Source organism: Myotis lucifugus, unplaced genomic scaffold (genome assembly GCF_000147115.1).
Source record: "Myotis lucifugus unplaced genomic scaffold, Myoluc2.0 scaffold_210, whole genome shotgun sequence".
Classification (NCBI taxonomy): Eukaryota; Metazoa; Chordata; class Mammalia; order Chiroptera; family Vespertilionidae; genus Myotis; species Myotis lucifugus.
This window is the reverse complement of record NW_005871258.1, coordinates 1,162,138-1,175,752: the sequence shown is the minus strand read 5'-3', so window position 1 is coordinate 1,175,752 and position 13,615 is coordinate 1,162,138. Positions and strand designations below refer to the sequence as shown.

Genomic DNA, 13,615 nt, shown 5'->3' with positions numbered 1-13,615 from the left:
GGAAAAGGGAATTGATCTATTCTCAGGTACTTTAGATCATCCTCTTGGCATGGGATAGTGCCTCTCTTATGCTGCCCTGGATGGTCGTTGGCAGGGAGTAACCTAGAGGTCCAGTCTAGCAGAGCTTCCCTAGTAGAGCTCTAGACCAGAGGTTCTCAGACTTGGGTGTGCTCAGAATCCCCTGGAGGGCTAGCGCAGACCACTGGGCCCCCTGGAGTAGCAGATGGCCAGGGCTCTTGTGTCTTTTCCAGTTTGCTCAGGTGGGTCTCAAGCTGTTGTGCATTAGAGTCACATGGGAGGGTGCTTGTTAAGACATAATTGCTCTGCCCAGTCAGAATTTCTAATTCAGTAGGACTGGGGTTCCCAGGTGATGCTGATGGTGCTGGGTGGGAAACCACAGTTTGAGAACCAATTGCATAGCAGTCATTTAGGCCTTCAGCATTGACATTGGCTTGTCAGTGTTTCCACAATCAAATCAGACGTCCTGGGATGATTTTTTTTCCAGGAATTTTTAGGAAAAATTTAGAGAGCTCAGAGTAGAAGACATTTGACTCTGAACATGACTTAATTGAATATTTTATTAAGATCTGTTACCAACTCGCCAAAACCGGTTTGGCTCAGTGGATAGAGCGTCAGCCTGCGGACTGAAGGGTCCCAGGTTCGATTCCGGTCAAGGGCATGTACCTGGGTTGCGGGCACATCCCCTGTAGGAGATGTGCAGGAGGCAGCTGATCGATGTTTCTCTCTCATCGATGTTTCTAACTATCTCTCTCCCTTCCTCTCTGTAAAAAATCAATAAAATATATTTAAAAAAAAAAAGATCTGTTACCAACTTATATACAACAATGATTCTAGTTCAGAGAGAGGGGGGAAATTGGGGGGGAGGGGTATGCTGGTTTCAGTATTCCACCCAACTTCATCCACCTACAATCTGCCCCCCACCCCACCAGGCATGTAAATCTACTTTGAGAACTTGTAATTTAGAGCTTTCCTTTGGTATTCTTATTCAAATGTGTTAATTGTGCTTTTACATTTGTGAGTCATTTAGAATTTCAAGATTTATCTTAGGTTTTAATCACAACAAAAGCCATGTTTTTATTTGGGATACTATACTTATTTTTAGGCATTGAATGTAATATAGGAAAAATTACTTTGAAAAGTATTTCAATGCACTTGAACTGAAAAAAATTATCTTGATTAAAAATGCCTTTATGATTACATATTTAGATAATTTTACAAGGCAGAGTATTGCCCAGCGAGAAGAAATCAGCATTCTTGGCGCAACCCTCAACGACCTGGCTAAAGAAAAGGAGTGCCTGCAAGCATGCCTGGATAAAAAGTCTGAGAACATTGCATCCCTGGGAGAGAGTTTGGCCATGAAAGTATGTTCTGAGAACTGTGGTTTAAAAGACGTGTTTGCACTGGAATCTGAATAAAATAATAGGTTCTCTCAAAATTTTTCTAGAGAGCTGAAACTTTAAAATGTGATTTCGAAATATTTTAGAATAGTCTTAAAAATGTGTTCTTTCTCTCATCAATGTGTGGTTAACATGCGCTGACAAGAACTAATTCAAATATCAAATATTCAAATTAAAAAGAAAGCAGTGAGATTGATTTCTTTTTAAAAGCACACCAAAACTTATATTTCCAGGGAGCCACTGTGGGAGGCAATATGTTTATTCCATTAAAACTGCCTTTGTAAATGTGTTCAGAGCTAGATGCAGGTTTTTACATCATGCTTAGCCATTGAGACTAGACCATATGGAGTTGGTAAATAAAACTGGGTGATAATCTCCCTCCCTCATTTTTTACTGTTCAAACAACAACTTAAAAGCTGTTGCCAAAATGGCAGGGAAATATTCATACCCTTTTCTTGCTTATAAAGTGGTTCTGAAGGCAATTCCAAATTTTTTTTCCACAGATGTCATAAGCAAAGCAGCATCATTGGAATAAGACCTTGCCCCTCTCTAAGGGAACTAATTCGTTCATCTATCCACCCATAAAACAAACATTTATTGACATGTACCAGGTATATTATGTTAGAAATTGAGGAGGAGTGGACATGCCTTCCAAAGCCTGTAGCATAATTGGGAAAAACATAAAAAAGGTACTTTTATGATAGAATGTGCTGAGTGTATACACAATGTGTGGTTCAAGTCTGGCAGAAGGACAGTTGATTTAACCTGCGGATTGGATTAGGAGAGGAGAAGATCTAGAAAGCTTTCGAGAAGATGATAATGCCTGGACTGCCCTGAAAATTGACAAGGAATTAGCCAGGAAAAGACTTAGAGAAAGGCTACAGTGAGAGGAAAGGTGTTCAGACAGGCAGAATACCTTTTAGAGAAAGGGGATCCAGACAGGTAGAGCAACTTATGAGAGCCCAGTGGCTTTCATCAGAGAATGTCACAGGGTTTCTCAATAGTTTATAATGTCCAGAGCATAGATTGCAAAGAGGTAAGTATGGGGTAGGAGTAGGTGGCAAAAAATGAGATGGGATAGGTAAGCAACAAATTTAAATATGTAATGCTGAGTATAGAATATCATCATTGGTACAGTGAATCAATGAAAGAATGTAAACAAAGCATTACAATTAAATTCTTATTTTAAAAGAAACATTCTGGAGAGGGATACATGAATAAAGGGAGATGACACATGCACATGTACATGCACACACGACTAAACCGTCCTGATGAACAGAAATAGAACTGGTTGGAAATATAGGTTTAGGTTTTCATCTTGTTGCCTTTGTTAATTAAGATTTCAAACTTCAAAGAGCAAAGTGAAATCTAGTTATTTAGTGAAAGAACAAGGCTAATGTTAGCCAAAGTATCTGTGAATAGAATCTTTAACTAGTTCACCATCAACAAGAACTTTCAAAGGAGGAAGTGTGGGAATAGTATTGATGGCGTGAAGATAAGCACACCTATTTCAGCCTTGAATGACTCATTAATCTCCCTCACCACACCCTTGAAAAGGGAGAATATCAATAGTTTATTTTATTCATTTTTTGCTCTAGGTCTAATATTTACCTCCTTATTTAACTGACACCTAAATAAATATATACTTTTATAAGTAACTCATTTTAGCAGCTTTGGAAGATGCTATTGATGACTAATATAAATAATACATGTAATTAAAGTTATTTTTTAATATTTTTATTGATTTCAGAAGGGAAGGGAGAGGGAGAGAGAGATAGAAATATCAATGATGAGAGAGAATAATTGATCGGCTGCCTCCTGCACTCCCCCCATTGGGGATAGAGCCCACAACCTGGGCAGGTGCCCTTGACCTGAATGGAACCCAGGACCCTTCAGTCTGCAGGCCAACGCTCTATCCACTGAGCCAAATCAGCTAGAGCTAAAGTTATTTTTAATATTCACTTTCCTGGGTTTCATAACGTGAAGAGAGGTGAATCAGACTACTCCCCATGGAGAACACCCTAATGCAAACCACTGGTTTGCCTCCAGGTAACAGTGCTCTGGAGGCTCTGGTGTTGCTGGGGGATTGCACAAAGCCTAACAGAGCATTTGACACACTGATCTCATATCCATACACCCAAGTGTAGTCTTCACTCTAATGAGCATAATCAATTGTTTTTGTCCAGTACAAATATTGACATTGATATACTAGGCTTTAGTTTTAAAGTGTAGGAAAGATGAATAGAGCATAAATGTTTAAACCCAAATGTAACTGGAAAGGGGTGGGGAAATTGATTTTTGTTCATTCAGTTTTAACAGAAATAACAGTTTAAGATAATTTTTATGTCATACTTATATTACTTTTCAAGGAAAAGACCATTTCAGGCATGAAGAATATCATTGCTGAGATGGAACAGGCATCAAGGTAAACCACTCGTCCAACAAGAATTTGAGTACATATTTATTAGGGGCAAAGTACTATGTTAGGTACAAAGATAGTAAACAGGGGCTTAGTGTTACAGAGAGGGGGTAACTTTCTAATGTTGGAAGGAGGCCTAAGTCTGTGTAGGGAAGTAAGAGAGGATATGGCATCTGCCAAGGAAAGGGAAGGAAAAACAGCAGAGAACCACAAGACCACAGGTAATGTTCAAGAGCCTCGTGAATGCAAGTAGGTGAGTGTTGGAACCCAAAGTGAGAGAGGAGGTGTGAAGGGAGGAAAGGCTAAACACAGAGGCCTGTGTTATAGACAAATGAGTCTTGGTTTTATCCTTTGGGAAATAAGAAATCATTAAGGAATTTTGAGGAGAATTTTGTGTTAGAAAGATTACCCACATTGAAGAATGATGATAGATTGGGGTTGGGGAGTGTGGTCAGGGGTGAGGTGCTTATGAGGAAGAAAATCTAGGAAAATGCCAGGTTTTGAGAGATGAGTACTGGACGTGTAGAAAATATGGAAAGCGATGGTTTTCCTCTGGATGGGAAGAGCCTTTGAGACCTTGCATATATGTCTCATAAGCAGTTAAATATAAGAGTCTGGAGTGTAAGGAGGAGGCCAAGGCTAGAGGTAATGATTTCAGAGTCTTCAGGGTATAGATGGGGTTGGGAGCCATGGATATGAATGGTATTTGTCTGAGGGAAGGCAGAGAGTAAGAAGAAACAGGAGAGCAAGAGTTGAGCCCTCAGAACCCTTAGGTTTTAAGAGGGCAGAGGAAAAGGAACCTGCAAAGGAGACTAAGCCATATTTGAATGGCAGAAGTTTTGAAGTACTTAGCTAATCATTGACTATTTTGTACATTCAGCATCTTTTTTCCATAGTGAAATGTTCGCAACAAAGAGAAACTCGAATGCACTATTTTACAATATTTATTCATATAAATTTAAATGTGTTTAAAACTTCTTCAAATGTTTTTATGCTAACTGTCCATATTCCATCATGTGAGAATTTGTTATTCTGTTTCGGTAAAATGTCTCTTCTGACGTTCTATTTGATTTGTGCAATAGACAGTCTACTGAAGCGCTAATTATGTGTGAACAAGACATTTCCAGGATGCGCCGGCAGTTGGATGAAACAACTGATGAACTGGCTCAAATCGCCAGGGAAAGAGATATCTTGGCTCATGAGAATGACAATCTCCAAGAACAGTTTTCTAAAGCTAAACAAGAGAACCAGGTATATTTGTCCTACTCTCTTTTTCTCCAAGAAAATATGTATTTCCTCTGAGGCGGTGTTCTCTTTTCATTTTGTAGAAAAGCTCAGGCTCTTGAAGCAACTATTTTTTACCTCTGTTACACAATATGCCACATAATTTCTAAATGAAACTCTCAGACAAAAAATGTTAAATATTACGGAAAGAGGGAACAGGGAATATAATCTATAATAATAAAAGGGCAATATGCTAATTAGACCAGACGTCTTTGGACGTCATTCCGGATGTTTTTCCTGACAAAGCCGGGGCCAGAGGGAAGCCACCCTGGGTCTCGGGTGCCTGCCGGTGGCCAGAGGTGGAAAGCAGCCTGGGTCCCAGATACTGGAGGGAAGCTGGTGCTGGCAGCCTGGGTCCCGGGTGCCGGACGGAAGCTGGTGTCAGCAGCCAGGGGAAGGAAGGTCTACTCGCACGAATTTTCGTGCATTGGGCCCCTAGTAGATGTATATTCAACTTTAGAAGTACTCAACTAATGAAGATAAAAAGCTTCAGAAACTTTTAAGAAAATGGTAGATTTACTTCAGGGACTATTATCCTAAGTATGAGTGTATGAACTATGCCACATTTTTTGGTTCTCTTTAGTACTAATTCTTTTCAGGAAAATTTCTTTTATAATTACTTCCTCTCTATGCCAATATACTTTATCCACATTTCTCATTTCCAATACCATTATTTTAATTTGACCATTAAAAACATTCTATTTGGAAGATTTCCTCCCCCCTGAAAATTCTTCAGTCCAAATGATATCCCCCATGTACTGTCACTCTCAATGTTTACTTGTATCATAAAAGTCTGTATTTTGACTGTTAAACATTTTAAATTTATATAAATAGGTATAAAGATACATTTTGTTAATTACAAAAATTGCCTGATATGTTAAAATACTGTTTTCAAAAGTTAATGAATAATGAAATCCTGGAACAAAAAAGGGACGGCACATAAAAATGAAAGAAGTCTGAGCCCTGGCTGGGTAGTTCAGTTGGTTAGAGTGTCATCCAGATAATCAAGGTTGCAGGTTTGTTCTCTGGTAGGGCACATACAAGAATCAACCAATGAATGCTAAAATAAGTGAAACAACAAATTGATATTCCCCACCCCCGCCTCTCCCTTTTCTCTCTCTCTCTAAAAAAAAGCAGTAAATAAAGAAGTGCAAGAAATCTGAATAAAATACGTACTTCAGTTAATTATTTGTTGATATTGGTTCATTAATTGTATGTGATAAGTGTACCATACTTATGTATGATGTTAATGAAAGAGGAAACTGAATATAGGGTATATGTGCACTCTCTTTACTATTTTCACAACTTTTCTATATATTTAAAACTATTCCAGAATAAACTTTATTTTTAAAAGTTAATGAATAACAATGAAAACTAATACAGTGGGGCCTTGACTTACGAGTTTAATTCGTTCAGAGACCGAGCTTGTTAAGGAGCTCGTTAACTCAAATTACTCTATCAACTCAATGCAAAAAATCGGCCGAGAGACAGCTGGTATCTCAAAAAACTCGTTAGTCGGGACACTCGTAAGTCAAGGCCCCACTGTATGTGAATTTATAATTTTGTGTACTCTAAAGCTAGAGAAAATAGGCTAAAGGAAAATATGACCTATATTTATGAAAAACTAGGTTAAAAACTCATTTTGTACTGATTTTCAGTGTATTTTTAAAATATGTATTATTTTACATGAACTTTTTATGTGTAGGAATAAAACCACATGCCCCTTTACACCATGGTTTTTCTACATGAGGGGGCAGTAGAGTGGAGTGTTTAGGACTCACATGAGTTTGAATCCCCATGCCTGGCTGTGTGATAATATCACTTAACTTTTCTGAATCTCAGTTCATCATCTGTAAACACAGAGAGTGAGAATATGCCTAGAAAGCACTTATCCGAGTGTCCAGCATAATCACTTAATAAATATTTTGTAGGGACATTATAAGCATTTACCTGCTTTGTTAAAATTTTATAAACATTTTTTATAATCAGAAGAAAATTGGCATCACAACAATTTCCATATGTTCAAGATAGTTTTTTCCTTCGTTTGGGTCATGGGCCCAAGGGTAAAAGATGGATTCCTCTGTGGACCACAGATTAAGAACCCTTATCACAGAAGATGTGGAAAACAGAAACCTTAAAAAAATTTCACCCTGAGTACCACAATTTTTAACAAATTGGGATGAGGTATTTTTAGTATTTCATTCTGATTTTTTTCACTAACTATTGGTGACATTTTCCTCTGTTATTAAAAGTTACTTCAAGCATTTCTTATGGAGGCATAATATCTATGTGATATCTAGATACTATTATTTGCTGCATTATTCACTTAATGTGAATAAAATATTGTTGCTATAACGAATAATGCCTTAATGAACATTCCTTTCATTACATTTTGCTAGATTTAATTTCATATTGAATCACAGATTATGAAGTTTTTTAAAATTAGGTGGACATTTTCAAATAATGAATACATACATATACATCTCCCATCTTCAACAAAAAACAACATATTTGATACATCACCAGATAGCAGACCACCGATTTGCTTATTGCAAATTTACATTTACTCCAATGATACGTGGAAATGCCCATTCTTTGCCATAACAGAATAGCTTCAAATCCATGCTAATTTATAGGCAAATAATATTTTATTGTATTAATTAGCATTTATTTGATTACTAGTAAATTTTTAACTTTTTAAAGTATTATCATCCACTTGTGCTTCCTTTTTATGAATTATCTGTTTGGGTTCTTTGCCTGTTTACAGTTTGGACTCACATTTTCTCCCTGTTTTTATATGAGCTTTATATATTAGGCATATTAACTGTAATAATTATTTTAAAACTTATGGTGATTTAGAAATATAGCATTTTTCATTTTTTATTTTTTTAGTCAAATTTAGCTATCTTTTTCTCATAGGCCCTGTCTAAACAATTGAAAGATACTCATAATGAACTTAATGATATAAAACAGAAGGTCCAAGATACTAATTTGGAGGTTAACAAGCTGAAGAATATATTAAAGTCTGAAGTACGTATATACATTTTTCCCTCCTTTCTCATGATAACTGAGTTTTCAATAAAGTTCCTGATCAGTTACACTCATGGGGAGAGCTGAATCAAGTCTTCTTTTAATGCATAGCATATTTTAGTGTACTCATTGTTGGGTTAACTATATATTTAGAACATCACCAATGTTCAGAAAGGTAACTCAAGAATGTGCCCCCTTTTAGCTTGCTACTCAGCCATTCTAGATATGTAGAATCCTCCTAACTGGGTAAAGGACAGGGGCCCAGCTTCAACTTTCATTCATATTTGAAAATGGTAGAGCTGCTAAGTACAAACTTGGACAAAAGAAGCTCCACGTTGTGTAGCAGATCAGAATTGATCACGCTATTGTGAGGCTATCTGTTTCTTAGGATCAGAAGGCAGATGGCTCTCCTCAGCACTGCTCTGTCAGTAACCATTTAACCAGGTGCATGGATGGTTAAAGTAAATTTCAGTGCATGTGTGACAATCCTGGAATAAACAGAGGCCTTGATGAATGATGTTAGATATGTTCATTTAGTAAAATGCTATCTAAAATAGTGTAGTTTGTTTGGTTAAAAAGTATGGTTAGATTATAATAGGTGTAGTGTTTGTTACCTAATACCACTGAAACCATTAATAGGAATCACCCTTCCCCAAAACAACTGTTTTCCTTATTTTATTTAACATATTATTTCATATCAGTCTACAAACATATGTAGCGCATTTGTGGTGCTCATTAGATTGTTTAGGACGTTGATAGATAGTGTAAGGACTCCTAAATTGCAATCCTTGCTTTCAGGCAATAAAGCAGTGAGCTTACGTTGACAAAGCAGGCATTTCCCACACTTCTTGATTTTAAGATGCCAGCATGTAATATCATGAATGGACAGAAGTTCTGGAATCAGATAGGTCTGACTCCTCTTCTCCTTAATGGCATGGACTTAGGTAGGATACTCAACCTCTCTGAGCCTCAGTGTCCCCTCTGTAATTGGGAAGAACACCCAAGTCAGTCAGCAGATCTAGCACAATGATCCATTTAAGTCTATTCTGGAATAGGGCAGAATATAAATAAATGAACATCTTAGCAACATTGAACATAGTTAACGCTGAATTAGTGTAAGACAGTTCCCCTTTTCTCCCTACCCTGTCAGGTTACCTGAAATGTCACCATTAAGGATTGGGGCTTTTAGATTCTGGAGTTGTGTTTTCAGACATCACACATCAAGTTTCTCTTAGCTTTTAGCATGTGAGTATGAGTTCTTTCCCTGGGTTTCATTTCACAGCACCATTGGATGAATTCAGGCAACTCTTGCCCTAGACCAGTGGTCAGCAAACTGCGGCTCGGCAAACCGCGACTCGCAAGCCACATGCAGCTCTTTGGCCCCTTCAGTGTGGCTCTTCCACAAAATACCGGCTCTTCCACAAAATACCGACTTCTGCGCATGGGCCACGAAGTTTCAATCACACTGTACGTGCGCGCCCACACATGGTATTTTGTGGAAGAGCCACAGTGAAGGGGCCAAAGAGCCACATGTGGCTCTCGAGCCGTGGTTTGCCGACCACAGCCCTAGACAGCACAAAGCACGACTGATAGCCTAGTAAGAATTGTCAGGTGCATTCTTCATTCACTCATTTATTCAGCATGCAGTGTGCTAGGTGCAGAGGTGCCAGAGATGAAAACTGAAAGGAAACAGAATGGCACCCCAGGCAGTGGGGACAACATCAGCAAAGGTGTTTGGGGAAATAGTAGGTCCTGTAGCTACTAGAGTGGCATGTATAGGTGGGTGATAACAGAGAAGTAAGAAGGACTTGTTTGAACGCCATTTTCAGGAAGCTTTTGTTTAAACAGAAGTTATTTGAAGAATTACCTTTTAGAAAGATTATTCTGGAGATGTTGGGAAGAATAAATCAGAAGGGTAAGAAAATCAGAAGGAGAGAAAGAAATTAGGGGAGGCTTTACCCATAATTCTGCTACCTAAGATTTGCTTTTCAGGAATCTGAGAACCAACAAATGATGGACCAACTCCGAAAAGCCAATGAAGATGCTGAAAACTGGGAAAATAAGGCACGGCAAGCAGAGGCAGATAACAATACCCTCAAATTAGAACTTATCACTGCTGAGGCAGAGGGTAACAGATTAAAAGAAAAGGTAGATGCCCTCAGTAGAGAGGTCGAGCAGGTGAGTTTGGGAAAGTGTGCTTGTAGTGAGTCCTCCATCATGTTGAAGACTGTAGTTTGGCTTTCCATAAATGAAATATATAAGCAAACACTTAAATTATTTAAATACTAGAGGCCTGGTACACAGATTGGTGCACATTGAAAGGAAATTAATTTGAAGGTGGCCAAAGGGACGGGAATGAGCGAGAGGGGCCGGACACGCCCTGGAGCCAACCTCCTGTGGTTCCTCCCTGGCTGGCCCACACCTGGGGCTTGAAGGACTTCTGATAAGTGAGCAGGGTCCCTGGCAGATGGGGTCCCTCAGCCTGGCCAGCAGGGATGAGGCCGAAACTAGCTGTCCGACATCCCCCAAGGGGTCCCGGAGTGCAAGAGGGCACTCTGCAAAGTTGCTGTCACTTGGCAGGTCCTGCATTGAGTGTCTGCCCCCTGGTGATCAGCACATCTCATAGCTACCGGCCAGTTGTCAGCCCATCGGCCAGTCAGTCAGTCGTTTAGCCTTTTATACGAGATACTGTGAGTTGTAGCCTGATAACTATTCTTGTACTCACTCTGGTTCTCCTCTAATCTATTACCTGCCCTACCAGTAGAACAATCTTTAGCATTTTTTAAAAAAATTAGGAGCTATCACAAACATACAAAGAAGTGCAAAAAACAAGTATTTAAAAGACATGCTTACTAGTATACCCCTCCTAACAGGTTTAAGGATGCTAACATTTTGCCATAATTACTTCAAGTCTCTCTTTTTTTAAAGAAACAAAACATTAAGTATCCAACTCCTTTTCCTTTCCCCTTTTCCTCTCTAGTGGTTGGCGTGTATAAGATTCCCGGTTGTATAGCTCTCTTGCATATGTTTATATTTTTCTGCATATCTCTCACCCTCAGGTGATACATAAAGTTGTTTTGTGTGCTATAAGTTTTTAAAAAGTGACGATATATTACATATTATAGGTATCCATTGGCAACTTGCATTTTTTGTTCAATATTATTTTTAAATTTATTAATTTTTATACAGTGTATATCTAAACAGTTGTATCTATATTCATTATATAAATATTTTCTTTTAAAAAATTCTTATATTAAAGGAAGTTTAATTGTCTTCATTTTCTTTTTTTTTTAATTGTTTCTGACTTTATTTTTTTTTATTTTTTAAAAAAAATATTATAATAAGTATTACAAAGGGTATTACATATGTGTCCTTCCCCCCACCCTGTCTTCATTTTCTTAATATAAAATACTACAACATCCTTTTTTCTTTCTCTTTGGATATATATTTCTCTAGGTTGATGACTAAAAGTGGAATAACTGGATCCAAGATATGTGCAATTTTAACTCTTCTTTGTATTGTCAGATTGCTCTCTAAAGTATAACTCTTCCATCAGAAATCATGCAGTTATCATTTTCTCAAATACAAATCAGTACTTGATATTATCAGACATTTAATTTTTTTCATACTTCTATTATGATTTATTTTTTATCCCTGAAGTTATTTTAAAAATTTTCAATGTACAGAGAACCTAAGATGATTGTTCTATTTTTTTATTTTGTTGTATATTATGATCAGATAAAATACCTTATGTGGTTGGTGTGTATAAGATTAAATTTATTTATCTTCTATAATTTTTTGGTGTCTTTGAAGACTAGCTTGGTGAATATTTGTATTCACTTATTGTAAGCCATATAAGCCATATATATATATATATATATATATATATAGTATACATTATATATTTATATATCTGATTATGTTTGTTAATAGTGTCATTCAATTCTTATAAATCCTTACTAAGTTTGTATTTTTCATCTTTCAGTTAGTGGAAGTAATGTTTTAAGATCCTCCTCTATTAATGTGGATTTGTATGTTTTTCTCTGAATGATTTTCTTGGTTTTTGCTTTATTTCTGAGACAATCATTAGTTTCATACCAGTTTAGTATTTTATATATCTCTAATGAAAATATTCTAACTTTGTGTAAGGACTCACTTGAATAACTAACACTATTTACTTAGAAGTATGTTTTATATATTAATATAGCTACCTACTTTGTTTATTGTTGATAAAGTACTGGTATATCTAATTTTTAGTCAATTGTATTGAAGTACAATTTATAAGAAATAAAAAGCACTCACTTTAAGAGCGTGATTTGATGAATTGTGACAAATGAACACACTTGCACAATCATCACTACAATCAAGTTTAGGACATTCTATCACCTCCCTAATTTCCTCAAGCCCTTTTTCAATCAATCCATCCCAATTCCTAGGCAACTATGGGCTTGCTTTCTGTCATTCTGGATTAGATTTGCTTTCCCTATTATTTTATGTAAATGGAATCACACAGTTGGTACTCATTGTGTCTTGCTTCTCTCACTCGGCACAATGATTTTCATTAGTTCAAATTGTCATCATATTCCACTGCCTAGCTATATCACAATTTGTTTACTCACCTGTTGGTGGACAGTTAGTTTGTGTAGACTGCCATAACAAAATACCACAGATTGGGGAGGCTTAAACAATAGAGATTTATTTTCTCACAGTTCTGGAGGCTGGAAGTTTAAGATTAAAGTGCCACAGGTTTGGTTTCTTCCGAGACCTCTCAACTAGGTCTGCAGATGGATGCCTTACCCCTGTGTCCTCACACATTCCTCTGTGTGTGTGCATCACTGCTGTCTCTCTCTCTTCTCATAAGGACACCAGTTATATTGGACTAGAGGCCTGGTGCACAAAAATTTGTGCACTTGGGGGTTTCCCTCAGCCTGGCCTGTGCTCTCTCGAAGTCTGAGACCCCTCGGGGGATGTCCACCTGCTGGCTTAGGCCAGCTCCCTGGGGGATCGGGCCCAAGCTGGCAGCCAGACATCCCTCTGGCAGCCCAGGAGCCCTCAGGGGATGTCCACTTGCCAGCAGGGAGCAGGCCTAAGCTGCAGTCGGACATCCTTAGCGCTGCTGAGGAGGCGGGAGAGGCTCCCACCACCACCACTGTGCTGGCAGCCATCAGCCTGGCTTGTGGCTGAGCAGATCTCCCCCTGTGGGAGCGCAATGACCACCAGGGGGCAGCTCCTGCATTGAGCATCTGCCCCCCTCGTGGTCAGTGTGTGTCATAGTGACCAGTCATTCCCAGTCGTTCTACTGTTAGGGTAAATTTGCATATTACCCTTTTATTATATAGGATAGAGGCCTGGTGCATGGGTGGGGGCCGGCTGGTTTGCCCTGAAGGGTGTCCCGGATCAGGGTGAGGGTCCGCTGGGGTGCCTGGCCAGCCTGGGTGAGGCGCTGAGGGCCGTTTCAGACTGG

The 13,615-nt window shown here is 38.3% G+C and overlaps 1 protein-coding gene across 3 annotated transcripts in view; it reads left to right on the top strand.

Moving 5' to 3' along the window:
* Nucleotides 1–13,615, top strand: part of LOC102419945 (testis-specific gene 10 protein) — a 123,540-nt gene that overhangs the window by 52,307 nt on the left and 57,618 nt on the right. For 2 of the 3 annotated variants that reach the window (XM_023761521.1, XM_023761520.1), the window contains 3 exons: nucleotides 1,228–1,382; nucleotides 3,788–3,843; nucleotides 4,920–5,088. In XM_023761521.1, the coding sequence (XP_023617289.1) occupies nucleotides 1,228–1,382; nucleotides 3,788–3,843; nucleotides 4,920–5,088 (380 nt within the window). Of the gene's footprint in view, nucleotides 1–1,227; nucleotides 1,383–3,787; nucleotides 3,844–4,919; nucleotides 5,089–8,040; nucleotides 8,152–10,143; nucleotides 10,330–13,615 lie in introns of all 3 variants that reach the window. The other variant, XM_006097734.3, reaches the window with a different exon arrangement.